The sequence below is a fragment of the Pelophylax lessonae genome (genome assembly GCF_965119305.1).
Source record: "Pelophylax lessonae genome assembly, chromosome: 2".
In the NCBI taxonomy this organism is placed as follows: domain Eukaryota; kingdom Metazoa; phylum Chordata; class Amphibia; order Anura; family Ranidae; genus Pelophylax; species Pelophylax lessonae.
The window spans coordinates 63,575,383-63,591,752 of NC_138769.1; the positions used below are offsets into that span (position 1 = coordinate 63,575,383).

General features: G+C 39.6%; 1 protein-coding gene across 2 annotated transcripts in view; it reads right to left on the minus strand.

Annotated features, from left to right (window-relative positions):
- Window positions 1-12,401: 12,401 nt before the first annotated feature.
- The window catches only part of HTR1F (5-hydroxytryptamine receptor 1F), a 445,099-nt gene continuing 441,130 nt past the window's right edge, over window positions 12,402-16,370 (minus strand). For both annotated transcript variants that reach the window (XM_082244850.1, XM_082244851.1), the window contains one exon: window positions 12,402-13,731. In XM_082244850.1, the coding sequence (XP_082100976.1) occupies window positions 12,600-13,691 (1,092 nt within the window). In that variant the 5' untranslated portion in view covers window positions 13,692-13,731 and the 3' untranslated portion in view covers window positions 12,402-12,599. The remainder of the gene's footprint in view (window positions 13,732-16,370) is intronic.

Sequence of the window (16,370 nt, forward strand, 5' to 3'; positions counted from 1 at the left end):
CTGCTGTGTCCTTCTTCCTGATTCCAGGGAGTGTTCTGAGAGTTCTCCCTGATTCCAGCCTCCTGGGAGTGATGACAAACAGCTCCCAGGATGCAATGCAAAGGCGGAAGTGATGTCAGTGGCCGCGGCCCCAGAGGGGGGAGAAGGAGGAAGTACAATCAAAAATGCCCAGAAAATAAGGTAAGGGACCCCCGAAAAAAATTGAAAATGCCCAATTGTTGATCAGCATGGCCAGGAATCACTAAAGTTGCAAAATAGGCCGGAACTCCGCTTTAAGTATTTTTCTCTTAAGATCAAATATTAAGGAATGTTACATTCACCCTGCAAAATGTAGCAAATAGAAGCTGCCGTTTCACATGTACTACAAACATTACAAGTATTATTCATGACTTTTGCATGAATGCTATACATATGCAAAATACATTTTTCATACAAAGATCCCAAAGGGACTGATTTATAATTGAGACCAGATAATGGTATTAGCAGGACACAACAATAAAATAAAAGAGGAAAATAAAATTCAGGTTTTATGCAAATACCATTCTAAAGGATATGCCAGGTAGCACATTGCATTCTGTGCTTTATGAAAGAAGAGGAAAACATTTTGCAAAACATGCTAAATACACAGATAAATTACATATATGATAATGGTTTCACCTACCAAAGGATTTGTGTTTTTGTCCATCCAGTTCTGAGATTTACATAGCTCTACCATACAGTATAGCCAGGAGGAGGATACTGCTTACAAAGAAGGAATACAGTGATGCAAGTTCTTCAACCCCAGCCTTCTGACTGGTGAGGGAAAGATCAGTAGTAGATTGATAAGATATCCTTTCTTGTTCCCTTCTCCCATCAGCATGTTTCTTCTGAACAAGTTTGCATGCAGTACATATACTGGCTCTCAGGAGTGTTGCTGTATTGGGGATTGCATGATTCTGATATCAAGTCCTATCCGGGAACTTACAATAGTTGCATTCACAAAAAAAATAATTGAACAGTTTATTATTGAGCAGAGACCTGCATTGATTTAAATCCCTGCATCGTTGCTTGGATCTCAGCCTTTAAACCAAATTCTATTTTAGAATTCCTTTAAAAAAAGGACAAATTTGCTTTAAAAATAAGCAGATTTGGACAGAAGGATTCCTTCTGCACCACCACTGATATTCGAGTAACGTCTACAGGCGATCTATTTTAACTCTTTTAATTACAGCAAAAAAGGGCTGTATCATGCTTTTTTGGAAGCAGACACAGACACTGTTCATAGCCGTCTAGTTGAAAAAAGTAGATATAATCAATAAGATGGACCCGGTGGCCACGAAGAAGGGCCTTCTGGAAAAAAATCCTCAAAAAAATGGTTTTACTGGCACAAATCTGTCTACTCTAAGGAGTACAAGGCTCTGCTGAATTAAATCCCCTAAACCAGAGATTGTACTGGGGGGTCTCCTGGTCCTGAAGGGATGGTGGTATAACCCTTTCCCTTTCCTCTCCATCCATTCTATCAGGTTGAGTTCAGTCAAGTTCCTCCACCCCAAAAAAGCTCATCCATATCTTTATGGACCTTGCTTTGTGCACTGGCCCTAATCATTTGGTGGAGGGGGGATTATGGTGTGCGGTTGTTATTTAGGGGTTGGGTTTGGCGCCTTAGTTCCAGTGAAGGGAACTCTTAGGGCGTTTGCATACCAAGACATTTTGGACAATTTCATGCTCCCAACTTTGCGGCAATAGTTTGGGGATGGCCCCTTCTTGTTCCAACATGACTGCACTAATGCACAAAACAAGGTCCATAAAGACCATATGAGCCAGTTTAGGATGAAGAAACTGGACTGGCCTGACAAAGTCCTGACCTCAACCTGATAGAACACCTTTAGGATGAATTAGAGCGGAGACTGTGAGCCAGGCCTTCTCATCCAACATGCCTGACCTCCCAGATGCTCTTCTTGAATTATGGTCAAACATTCCCATAGACACACTCTTAAACTTTGTGGACAGCCTTCCCAGAAGATTTGAAGCTGTTATAGCTGCAAAGGGTGGGCCAACTCAATATTGAACCCTAGGGACTAGGACAGGGATGCCCTTAAAGTTCAGGTTCGTGTAAAGGCAGGCGTCCCAATACTTTTGACAATATAGTGTTTATCTGCCTCTTACTGTATGTATGCAATGGCTTTGTTGTGTTGAGTTTTCCATGAACATGTTTAATTTTAGACATGCCTGTGCTGTGGTTTCTTTACTAACCATACGTTGTCCTAAAATAAAGTATTGGAAAAAAATAAGCAGATTTGGAATGCATGTAAAAGAAGTAATTATAGAGATTGCTGGTTTACAAACACCCAGTGACCTATGTGAATTTCCCAGAGAATACACCTGTCTGATCCATTTACTGTTCACATTTACCAGCTGCAGGTAAGCTGTTGTATCGCCATGCTGAAATGTCAGCCCTAAAATTAATGTTTTCCGCATAATAATTTGCATTTCAGACATAAGGTGAGATTACTGGGCGAATTACTAAAGACAAACTGCTAATGTGACTTTATTAATTGTGTTAATTGCCAGCCAAAGCTAATTGTAGCTTCTTCATTTTTTTTTTTTTTTTGCACAGCTGCCACTTTCTATAGCGTGATGGCCTGCCTCACTAGATTGCATTTAGTAGGCTATACTATAACCTTGTTCTGCCTTCAACAATGTACATTGATGAGTTGCTGGCTGCTGCTAGTTTAAAAGATGGCCTCTCGAGATTAATATAGAAGTTCTAAAAACAGCTGAACCTCCAATGCTGCCTAAAAAATGAAAAATAGAGGAAAGATTTAGTGAGAGAATGCAGTGCTGGATTAAGCTCTGTGGAGGCCCCTAGGCAGCCGAAATATACCCCCTTGCACATTTCTGGAGGTTTCTCGTGCGTATGCTCTAAAGGGGTCACATTAAACTAAGCAGTAACCTGGGTTGCAGAAGTCGCACTTGCGACCGAGCTCTGGAGTTCCACCACTGTGAGGAGGCCGCAAGCCTCCCATTATCTCAGTGGTGGTTTGAAAAAACAGACTGATGTCTCCCGTCTGTAGGACAGGAGATCAGCCTGTAACTTCAGAGACTGGTCACTGCAGTTGAGCCGAGTGTCTATGACACTCTCACACAGCCCAGCGAGCACACCCCCCCCCCCTAACTCCCCTCACGGACAGGAGAGCAGAGAACCCAAAAAAAGTGCACGGTGCAGTATTCTAATCCAAAAAGTGCTCACACACTGTGATTATCCTCCACCTGTGATACCAGCCTCTCACCTGAGAGCTGTGTCAACACAGCATTTGGAAATAGCCATACACTGGCCTCTGGATGTAACACTAAGGATGGATCAAGAACACCAGGTATCCACTTTCCAAGTGATGGGCTCCTTACTCCTCTTGTAGGTCAGCAACTCATGATCCCCCATAAAATGCAAAAGGAAGGCAGAACCATAGCGTAATATTGTCAAATAATACACTTTATTAAACTGGTTAAAAGCCTCTCACTTGCAAACAGAAGATAGGGAGCATAACAGCATATCAACATGTGAAGCCTGTCAGCATATTCAGGTGATCGCAGTGCGGACTGCAAACTGCGGGTGACTTCAGGTACTCCTCCCTCCCTCCCTCCACAAGAGGAGACAGATGCCAGACCAGTGCTGTCAATAGCAGGGGCAGGACAGCAAGAGGAGGTTGGGAACCCCCAGGTGGTAGAACATCAGGGCCATGTCTCAAGTGCAACCTTTACAACCCTGGTTGTTTTCCCACTGCTTTGGATCCTTATATGGAGTTTCCTGGTGTGCTGGTGACATATCTCTTGCTTTCTGCCACCCTGGGGGGCCTCAATACAGAAGGAAGGGGGCCACTGCAGAACACGTGAAAGGGTCTCACTGCAGGATTGTAATAAAAGGCCCCACAAATGTTTTTATACAACCTGTACTTGGGGACTACATATCAGCTCATATTTTTAGCCTTTTCATATTTTGTAACATGTTATGTTTTTTATATGTATTTCAATACAACAGATTGGGATTGTAATAAAGGGCTCCACAACAAGAGTAAATGGCCCCAAGACCAGAGGAAAGGGCCATGGGACTGATAGAGTGTGTGTGGGGGGGAAGGGGGTTTGTCAGGTGGGGCCTTCAAGGTTTCTTGCATCGGGGCCCTGAAGGTTCTAGTTATACCTCTGGAACCAAGTAGTGTGCGTATTCGTTGCTAGATGGAGATGACCATCACTACTGTAAATTACACATATTCAAGATCAAATCGGTTTTATTTGGATCCGTTGTCTTTAAATGACATGGGAGCCTATAGGTCAGGGCCTACTCAGCCTAATTGGTAACGGGTGGGTACGGCCCTCAACAGACAATCACTTCTAAAGCTGTGCATAGAGAATACAATCTGAATGGTCAATTTGTATATAATCTCCTTAAAATGTGCCAGAACTCTGAATTGAACAAAAAAATTTAGAGCCTAGTTAAACAATCTATTAAATTTATATCCATTCAGGCAGGCCTACATACTATATAACTACATAATTGTTGGAAGAGGTAAATGACATTGCACATGTGTAATGTTTATGGTCAGTATAAAGCCTAGTACGCACCATAAGTTTTTTTTTTAATTTTTGTTCAACCCAGTGGGCTGAACAAAAAAAAAAAAAAAAAACCGAATAGCCCAGGAGGAGCCACTGTACTAATAAGCCAATGTCAGTACAGAGATATCCCCCCGCTGAGCGGGGGACAACCCCCTCCACCCCCCCCCCCCTTCGACCAGAGCCCACCAGTCAGTGCTCCCAAGGCTGGCTGAGAATGCTGATCAGGAACCAATCGGCAGACCTTTTTCAGCCATGTCCCTTCGACAGAAGGCGGTGGAATGGCTGGCTCCTGTCAGACCGGCTGGCATACAGGTGGGTGGGTGCAGGACAGTATTAAAATGTTTTCTTTGCACATGGTTATAAGCTGAATTTTACTTGAGTTAAACATTTTAACTAACAAAGATATTTTTGTATTTTTTGCACGTGGGGTGAGAGCACTTAAATGCTGTTCATGCTGTAGTTAATGTGGTATATTGTGTCACACTACGCTGAAAAAAAGAGTACTGCATGCTTACACACTACTTTTTTCAGCACACAACACCACAACCCAGTGGTGCGAACTGGCCTAATAGGGAAAAAGGCTTTTCGCCTTGTCTTGCTTTGGGACCTTGCTGGGTAAGGCCACCGTGCACAGTCCCAACGCACCTGGTGTGAACAGGCCCTTAGGATACTGCTTAGGCAGGCTAGAATGAATAGAGAGAGGGAGAAAAGAAGGAAGAAAAAGGAAAGGGAAGAAAAGAGGGAAGGGAATGGAAGGGAAAGAAAAGAAAGTCTACTTACAGTTGTGTTCAAAACAATAGCAGTCCAACATCACTTACCAGATCAATCAATATTTTTGGTATAAATTATATTTCTGCATGGCAAATAATTTACTAGTAGGTGTAGTAGAGTAATAGAAAACCTACAGACCCAACAGTCATGACATGCATGCTTCTGACTCTGTGTAACTAAATCAATAATTGAAATGTTCAAAATAATAGCAGTTCAATTAGTGAGGTCATTCAGTCTGTGAAAAAACAGGTGTTAAACAGGTGGCCCTTATTTAAGGATGAAGGCAGCAAATGTACATGCTGGGTATAGTGCATTTCTCTCTGAAAATCTGAATAAAATGGGTCGCTGCAGACATTGTTTAGAAGAATAGCGTGCTTTGATTAACAATTTGATTGGAGAGGGGAAAACATAAAGAAGTGCAAAAAATGTGCTGAAATTATCTCAAATGCTTTAAAATTTCTACCAAAACCAGAAAGACATGGAAAAAAAATGGAAAACTGCCGTTCGCATGGATCGAAGAATAGACAAAATGGCAAAGGCTCAACCAATGATCAGCTCCAGAGTACTCAAAGGAGGTTTAAAGTTACCTGTAAGTACTCTAACAATTAGAAGACGCCTATGTGAAGCTAAGCTATTGGCAAGAAGCCCCTGCAAAGTCCCATTGTTGAAAAAACGACATGTGCTGAAGAAGTTACAATTTGCCAAAGAACACATTGACTGGCCTAAAAAGAAATGACGCAACATTTTGTGGACTGATTAAAGCAAGCTTGTTCTTTTTGGGTCTAGAGGCCAAAGACAGTTTGTCAGACAACCCCCAAACACTGAATTCAAGCCACAGTACACTGTGAAGACAGTGAAACATGGTGGCGCAATCATCATGATATGGGGATGTTTCTCATACTATGGTGAATCATGAATCAGTTTGAATACATAAAAATACTTGAAGAGGTCATGTTGCCTCATGCCAAAGAGGAAATTCCCTTAAAATGGGTACTTCAATAAGACAATAGCCCCAAATGCAGCATCTTTGTTCCAGACCAACAATATTAACGCTATAGTGTGGTCAAACAAAACTTGTGAAGTGACATCAGAAAAGCTGTTTTTGAGATAAAACCAAGAACTGCAGAGGATTTGCAGAATGTAGTGCAATCGTCCTGGGCTGGAATCCTTTTCACTGGTGCCAGAAGTTGGTTGACTCCATGCAACACAGATGTGAAGCAGTTCTCGGGAAACAGTGGTTATACAACTAAATATTAGTTCAGTGATTCATAGGAAAGCTAGATCTTCAAGCCTTATTCAGTTTATACATGAAATATTTGAGTTTGTAATGAAAAATGCAGACACTGCTATTTTTTGGAAAAGCCTAATATTCCTTTTTCTTTCCGTAAAATAATAACAAAGTTGAAACATTTTTCTTCATGTTTTGGTTTGGAATAGACTGTGCAGTGTTCCCAATGCATTTGCGTGTATGGAAATAAAAGCTATTCTAAACATTTTGAGCTTTACTCACTTTTTTATTTTTTATTTTATTTATTTATTTTTTTTAATTTTTGAGGTTTTTTTTTGCTTTTTTGCTCACTTTTTTAAACACACTGCTTTTACTTTAAACACAACTGCACGTGCCTCTTACAAAATCCATGTAACTACACTATCATTTATAATTTTGGACATATAAATTATAAATAAATCTGGTGTACTAAATACAGCACTTGCAAACCTATTTTGTTAAGCAGAAAAAGTATAGATGTGCAAAGTGCAGTAATCAATAGCATCCCCTAAAATATTAATTATTTGTCAATACATAACTAACATACTGTATGTGTGACTTATTACTAGGAGTTCTTGTACTCTGCAGATCACAGCTGTACTTTTACTGAATAAGCTCTTTGGAGGTAACTACATTCACTAATGCACTTTTCATGCTGAATAAATGAATGAATGGTTCTTCCTATATTTGATTACTGCGTGAGCTGAGACTGTGGATTCTACTATCAATGTCAGTGTCACCTTGCTCTTGTCCATGAATGGTGTGCAGGTCTATTGTTTATACAACAAAAAATGAAAGGAAGATAGATGGAGCGATCGCAATCTTTGCGAATGTGTTTGTTTTGTTCCTTCTCACGGTCAGCAAAGACAGGAGCATTTGTCTTGGTAGTAATGCAAACAAAAACTGGAGGAAATTTTATTTTTTTTACATCTTGGCACAAAATTAAATGTTTGCATGTTTAAAATGATACATTGTACAGTGAAAATAACTGTATTCATCATAACAATTATAACAAAATCTCAATTTCTCCAAAATGTTGTCTTTAACATATTGATATATATATATAAATATTTTTTGGGCTAATTCACAGAAGAATCCGAAATTGTTTCGATGGCCTTCTAAATGTATTGGCTAGAAATTAATGTAAAGTATCAAACAGCATGCTGCAAAGAGGTGGGTCAGGATTACAGATTGTGATGATAATAAAACCAACGTTCCCTGGCAAAAACCCTGATATTGGTATATGAATATCTTCACGGCCTCTCTAAAGAGATACAGCTGTAGGCAAAGATGTGACCACAACTCAGGGGTCCCCAATTTTTTCATGCCATTTATTTGAGTATAGAATATGATCAATCAAAGCAGATTAATTCCCCCCTGGCAGTACATCTGACCACCAGCAGTAGACCTCCTGTCCAGCTGTATACACCCCCAACAATATATCTTTCATCCACACCATAAATGTAACCAGAAACATACTTCTTTCAGTTTTGCTTACCTTCAAGTCATTGATCAGCAATTTCTGACGGTCATATCAAGCATTCAAAGAGCAGGATCTTCAGTGAATTTCCCAAATCTAGGGAAACTGGAGCTGCCTACTCTATAGCATACTAAAGGTTTTTCATAATGCATTGTGGTGGCCTAAATGTCTATAGCAGTAATGGCGAACCTTGGTACCCCAGATGTTTTGGAACTACATTTCCCATGATGCTCAATGACACTGCAGAGTGCATTACCATCATGGAAAATGTAGTTCCAAAACATCTGGGCTACCATCACTGATCTATAGTATCTCTTTAAAACCCAACTCTGGGCTCTGCTCCCCTGGCTGTATTTATGCTTTATTTTTCTATTTTCTTATTATTCTATATTTTTTATATCTATACTTATTATTTTCAGATGTTGGGTTAGCCACATAATGCAGAGGGTCCACTTTAATTTCAGTTTTTTTCATGGGGTGTAATACTTAATGATGCAGAGCTGTGTTGAAATGATGAAGTCCATGCCACTCATTACTGCATCCCTACACTATGATTTAAGGCTACTTCAGGGAGGCACCCTGCACTCTTGACAATTTATAACCTCGGTCTTGATGATGCTGGGTGTCATTAAACCTTGCAAACTCTGGGTATCTAGTGGCAGAAACAAGTTACTAGGGGAGGAGAGAGAGAGAGAGAGAGAGGAGGTGAGTATAGCAAAGCTACTTTTTTTAATTTGCTCAGAATTGGGCTTTAAAGCACAATTAAACCCTCAGTCAGGCTGCATATACAGTATTAAAAATGCCTTTGTGTTTTTTATTTGTTTGATTTTTTTATCTGCTCAGTGCGGCAGCAAGGGTTAGTGTGGCAGCACTAGGAGAGTCAGACCACTAATCTCATGCAGGAGGTGGACTGTCCTGGATGTGTTATACTCAATTATCTGACACAATCTCCTGGGTTTAACATTTTGTTTCGGTTTTATGTCAGATCAAGAAACTATGGAGATTGTTGTGATTCAACAATTCAATCCAAATGTAAAGTATTGATTGACACTATTGCTTAGAGTGCAAAACCACTAAAATCAATAGTGTAAAAAGTTATATTAAAATAGAATTAATAGTATCTTAATAGGATCTAAAATTAATGTGTGTATCAGTTTATGAATATTTTAAGTTAATAATATCTTAAAATGGATAAACAGCAGCATAATGGTTAATCAATGCATACATCATAAAGAAAATAATATATCCAAAAATGCTTTATTACAAAATAGTATAGCCTAAAGGAGAACTCCAGAGAAAGGAATTATGTAGATAATAAAAGTTAGCAGTAAAGGTCTAAACTGCAAAAGTGGGATTTTAATCACTCTATAAATTGAAAAGAAACCTTTGTTGACAAATGTCTCATATGCAACACAGCAATGTGTCTAAAATTAGGTGATTGCCAACAATATAAAACCATTTTTTTTTTTTTTAAGTTTTGGATGAAGTAGAAGAATTTAGAACATCTGTCAGGTTTTTATTGCTTTCTGGTCTCTGCTGGGGAGATTCAACCTCTTTAGTTGTCTTGTCGACTGTCACCAGGACTAAAAATGATGGGAGATCCAAAAAACTGTCACCACAACAGGACAGCTAAGAGGGCTTGTCCTTGCTTTGGAGAGATTTCCTCTTACTTGTTACTTACTTCTTGTGTCTATAGGACAGGAGCCTTTCCCTACTCCATCCAAGATAAAATAAAAATGTTGTACACACGTCGCAGATATAATGCTTTGCTTTGCTTCACGGTTGCAACAAAAACTACAACCCCTCAAGGGAATGAGGCAGTACCACAACCTTTTTACAACCACATGCAATGCACGCAGTTCTGGTGCGACATATCGCCTCCTGCCCGCCTGTCAGCCATCAACTAAGGGCTGCTGCAAATATAAATGAACCTCTAAGAAACAAGTCAATAAAATTTTCCTTTTTTGCTGTTTAGCATCCACCATATTTAACCAAATCCTAAGAAGAGGTTCAAGAATCCTCCACTAGAATGCAGAAGTCAAAAAATAGCTCAACATACTCAATAAAATCATGGAGTCTATGTGTAAGAGCACTAATACTGTGGTTTAAAAAGTAAAATAGAAATGTCTTAACTATGTTTGTTATTCTTACTTCCCCCAACTTGTGGAGTTTTTCTTACTTTCCCAGAGAGGGATAGGTTTGCAATCGGTTTCAAATAAAAGACGAGTGTTCTGCTATGCAGGATCACTAAAAATCTAAATTTGTGTGACCTTTTTTTTTTCACTAATCTGAGATCTCATTTTTGATTTATATACAACAGAAATACTGTTTTCAGTCTCTCCATGAAGGCAAAATATAACTGTACTCCTTGTACACTTTTACTATACCCAAATCTTTATACAGTCCTGAAATGGCCCAATTATTTCTAGAATGCTTGCATCAGTCTCTTCACTAGTGTCTATTGATAATGTGTGGCTATCATCAGGAAGGAACCTCCATGCAGACATGATACTTTAGTAAAGTAATCTACATTGGGTGTTGGCAACAGTTTATTTGCACTCTAGACGTTGAACCCACTGTGCCACCAGCTCCAAGCCTCAAGTCCTTCTTGGGGTTTAAAGAACTGCAGGGGAGCTTTATTTCTTTAAATATAATTTTTTTCAATAAATATAAAAAAAAAAAGAAGAAACATGTTCAGTAAAGCAGTTAACATCCTGGCAGGATGATACGCCTTCCCTGCACTCTCTCTGTGTGGTGTTTGGATGGAAAGGTCAACTGTGCGCACAGCCTGCAGCAAACAGGATAAGTGCCACTTCTAGCTCTGATTTAGTATAGTGAATGTGCTGAACATACTGTGCTGTACATCCTATAATAAAGATCTAGGGGTGTAGAGAGAGATTAGGATACCTGACAGCAGCATTCTGTGCTTGGCCCTTGCTATCAGAAGTTTTAGGCTCGATTCACATCTATGCATGTTGCTTTTGAGTGTTTCTGCAGTGCTTTTTGCTGTGCTTTCCGCTGTTTTTTTTTTTTTACCACGATTTTGTCTCGATTTGCATTTTTTATGCTTTATTTTTTTGGAAAATTTGTTGTTGGGCAGATTTAAAAATGCAAAACGGATTACATACTTTTCTGTAGCTTCTCCATTGAAGTCTGTTGAACCAAAAAAGCAAAAGAAGCACCATTTTGTGTTTTTAAAAAAAGTCCCTGACCCTTTCCAAAAATGCAGAGGCACAAAAATACATTGATGTGAACGTGTTCCATAGGAACCCATGTTAAAAAAAAAATGTCCTGAGTTTCTGCAAAGAAGCAAAAAGCATTAAAAAAAAAAAACGCATTGGTGTGAATGGAGCCTTAAAGAGGAAATGATACTGTGACTGCAAGAACAGTCCTCCTCGTGCCATCGCCCACCAAGCATTTTTTTTTTTAAATTGGTAGTTTACTAGTCTGCAAATTTGGTGGCATCATTCCTTTTTTTTTTAGTCTCTTTCTTCTCCTGGTGATCCTGCCAAAGGACACTTTTGGTGGAGATTTACTCAAACTGGTGCACGCATCATATTCTAGGTTTTATTGTTGAAGATTAATTGAGCAATCTAAAGTTAAAAGCTGATTGGTTACTATACATAGCTATACAGGATTGTGTATGCACTAGTTTTAGTAAATCTCCCTTTTTATTTTCTAGGGTGACAACAATCACGCACTGAATGCAGGGATCAGCAACCGGTCCGCTGTGATCAACCACAGCCATGTGACAGGTGAATCATGCCTCTCCATCTTGCAGATGCCAGATCAGAGTCAAGCATTCTATATAAGAAAACTGAGGGGAGACCTCAGAAGACTTTCCTCTTCCTGCCGGGCGCCACTGCACCTGAAGACTTGTGAGTTGTGAAGCCCATGGTTCTACCAGGCTGTGGCATTAGAATTTCTGGCTTGTATCTACTGTATATTCATTATTCATTTCTTGTGCAGTGGGCTGTCTGCGTTTCAGAACCTTTAATGAGGAATTCTCTTATTTAACAAAGCAAGCAGGAATAGGTGAAGGAGGAGTTGTGTAAAACAGAAAATTAGATAGCAGATCACAGAGTCAAAAGATTGTGATAAATCAATGACCCCTCTTTTCCCTTCTACATTATTTCCCCCTGGAGTTCTCCTCAAAGCATACCCAAGACTGATAACTCATTTTGGTGGATCCAGGCAGATTCAGTCACTCACCAGTTTCTTTCTTTTTTTTTTATCATTTGTAATTCCTTGCAGAGAAATATTTATTGAGCCAAAGACTCAATCAAGCAAAGTCATTACAAGGATCAGAGTTGGGGACAATCTTTTTCCAGGAATGTATTAAAAGCTGATGGATGACTGAACCAATTAGCATCCATTTATCTTTTAATTTCCCGTTTTTGGCAGAAGACTGGCTTTTTAAGATTGGTCATCTTACTGTAATATAACACAGGTTTGGTACATTATAATTATTATAAAAAAATTTCAAGTAAACTGTCATAGGTAATGTCTACAGCGTATTAGTTTCTGAAATGCTTTTTTAAAGTCTTCATTGAAGATAGTATAAATCAGGGGGTTGATTAAGGAATTGAGGTATCCAAGCCACGTGAGGAAGTTGGACATGTCATCAGATATATAACATGCATCACACACGTTTACGATCAACTCCTTAACGAAAAATGGAAGCCAGCAAATTACAAATGCCCCCAAGATCAAACCTAAAGTGGTGGCAGCTTTGCGTTCTCTATTGCTGGATATCCTTTGTTTCCTCAAAGCTTTCTCGTGTTTCATTTCAGCTAAAGGATTTCTTATTGTGATGTGGATCCTATCGAAATCTGTCGAGTGGTCCGAGAAAGACTTTTCTGGTATACATAAGGTAGAACTTTTCCCACATGCCTCCAGAAGAACCTGGCCATTCTGTTTTCTCTCATATCGACTCATCTTCCTTTTATGATACAAAGATTTTGCCGCTTTGTAAATTTTAAAGTAAAGAATAAGTATCAACACCAGTGGGATATAAAAGGCTCCAAAGGTAGAGTAAATTGTAAAAACGATGTGATCATGTTTGATGATGCATTCATCTTCGCGGTTGTGCTTTTGGTGCCGCCAGAACAAAGCTGGCATAGAGATGAAGATAGAAAGGATCCATACTATAGCAATCATAAAGGCAGCATGCTGAGGCGTTCGTTTTCTGGCGTACTCCACAGCATCGGTGATAGCTCTGTAACGATCCAATGCAATTGCAGAGAGGTGAAGTATTGAACATGTGCAACACGTAATGTCTACGCTCAACCAGATGTCGCAAACAGCTTGACCCATAACCCAGGTTTCCTTCACAATGTACATGATACTGAAAGGCATGACGAGGACAGCAACCAGAAAATCTGTTACAGCAAGGGAACATATCAGATAGTTAGCGGGGTGGTGGAGTTTCCTTGTCACAATTATTGCAGCAATTACCAGAGAGTTGATTGCAGTTGTCATTATTGTCAAGATAGAGAGCGACAGTGAAGTAAGAATTTGGCTTGTGATCCCTTTCGTTAGTAGTCCAGAAGTGCAGTTATATTCTGTTGTGTTTAGTATATCCATATTCTTTCTAAACCCCAAGTTTACAGGGAAAAATTGGTATCTAAAAAAAGCAAAGCAGATAGTTAGATGTATAATTATCAAGTTAAATCTGCCTGGGGACTTTAAAAGGCAACTTTCCTAGCTGGTACTTCAGTTTTCATTTTTTTTTGGCAAACTGAATCATATGAAACCATAAGAAAACATTTACTCACTGACTACTGGACTCTCAACTCCCCTGCTATTACAAGCTGTAGGATGATGTGTTTTTCTAACATTGATTTCTCTATAATGCAGAGAAAACTCAAAACCTGGGAGCCCAACAGTCAGTGAGTAAGTGCTTTATTAGGCACCATTCACAGCTGAGCATATCGTTTTTAGGCATTTTTTTGGGGCTTTTTTTACATGTTTTTTCAGGCATTTTTGCAGGTGTTTGGAGGCAGGCATTGACATCTTACCGAAAATGCTTGTAATCTGGCAAAAAAGAAGCTCATGTACTTTTTTGAGCTTCAGGTGTTTTGCTTCAATCGACAAAACGCTCATATCTGAACAGGGGCTATTAAAATGAATGGGATTTGGCTTGTTGGGCATTTTGGAACTTCAGAGATGAGCGTTTTACGAGCTTAAAAATGCTCATGTATGAACAGGGCCTTATCGCTTAATGGGAAGGGTGAAGAGACAAAGCACTGTAGGAAATTGTGCTACTGAAGTCCCAGGAAGATCAAAAAATAAAATATACAAATATTGTCTATTAATATGAGGTGACCCACTCGGAAAAATGTTTGCTGTGGTGAGATGAAATAACTGGGACTGCAACATGCAGCTTTTTGGTAAAGCAACCCTTTCCATTCCTAAAGCATGTAAATATAGAAATACATTTAAAATCCATTAGCTACTCCAAATACATTCAATCTTTCCCAAAGCATGTCATCTTAACAAACAAAACAGCAATGTTCTGTAAATGCGAATTTTGTCTTTTTGTCAAAAACCCTAACATCTAAACCATACCCCCTATTCCTATTGGGAAAGTCACGTGTTTTGTAATGCAACGCGTCGGGAGGAGCCAGGTGACGTCACTGGAAATCTACATTAATCTATGCTGCAGGATTCGGGGACTCTGTGGCCCCTTCCACTACACTTGCTATCGAGTATTGACTTGCAAGTTTTTGATTTTATTATTAAATATTGCCATTATATACTACACCATGGAGGTACTCATTTATTTTTCATGAGCTGACCCTTCACTATTGTGGAAGAATCCTTACCATTGGAGTGTCTTTTGAACGTGCTTAACATCTTATATTGAGGTGAGCGGCCACTGCACTCACTGGTTGGTTTTTTGCCTGGTTCACTTTTGGGATTCTGCACAGAAGTCACTTTTATTGCTGCAATTTTATCACTTTACTTATGTACTTTTATTATTTTTGCTTCACTGGTCCCATGAAGTTATGGACTTTTGAATGTTTACACAATATAAATATTTATTTTCACTTTCATCGCACTACCCCTCTGTGGGTTTAGGGTCCCTTCACACTAGCGCGACTTGTCAGGCGACTTGGTCGCCTGACAAGTCGCGGTCGGTCGCACACCATTGAATAGTACAGGACCCGTTCTAATAGGAGCGACACAAGTCGCTCCGACTTAGAAAAAGGGTCCTGTACTACTTTGGAGGCGACTTGCATTGACTTCAATTATATGAAGTCCCTGCAAGTCGCGTCGAGGTCGCCCCAGCAAATCGTGTCGCGCCAGTCTGAATGGGCGCTTATATTAATCATTTGTGTTTTGCACATCAATATTTTTTGCACGTTTCTAGATTTGAGCACATGTATGCATTTTTATGCTCATTTTATATATTGTGTTTTTTGCTTTAGCGCTGATTTGATTCCTTTTATCACCCCTATTCCTAAACACTCCTTCTTGTGGTTGTTGATGTATGAGGAGAGCAGTAACACAGCACATTTACAGAAAGAATAACCAAAGTTCTGGGGGCAGACTTGACCAAAGTTTTTGTTCACCAATCATGTACCAATTAATTTAGCCACACACAGAATTTTTTCGTTTAGCCTATGGGCTGAAAACAAAAATTTAACAGATTCCCCCTCACTGAACAGTGCGGATGGATGGATCTCCTGCTGTGGTCAATGTATTCTGACAGCTGGCATCCTCTGATTGGATGCAGCTGCTGTTCCACTGACAACTTTCTGTCTGGCTCCTTTACATTTTTAAATTGAAGGATGTTGGGCTGGAGAATGGCACCTGGGCTACTAATGAAGTGAATTTCACCTGGTTCATCAGCAATCAGCCACAATTCACATTGGGGTTGATTTACTAAAACTGGAAAGTGCAAAATCTGGTGCAGCTGTGCATGGTAGCCAATCAGTGTATAACTTTAGCTTTTTAAAATAAGCTTTGACAAAACAAACCTGCATGCTGATTGATTTCTATGCAGAGACGCACTCGATTTTGCACTCTCCAGCTTTAGTAAATCCCCCCCAATGTATTGTTTCTGTCTGCCACGAGAAGAAACCAGCCAACCAAATATATTTTATTTTGGGCACTGCTGCTCTGCTACTTCCTGAAGCCAGTGTGCGCTTCACTCGGCAATCAGCCAAAATTCACACTGGGGTTGATTTACTAAAACTGGAGTGTGCAAAATCTGATCTGGCGCAGCTGTGCATAGTAGCCAATCAGCTTCTAACATCA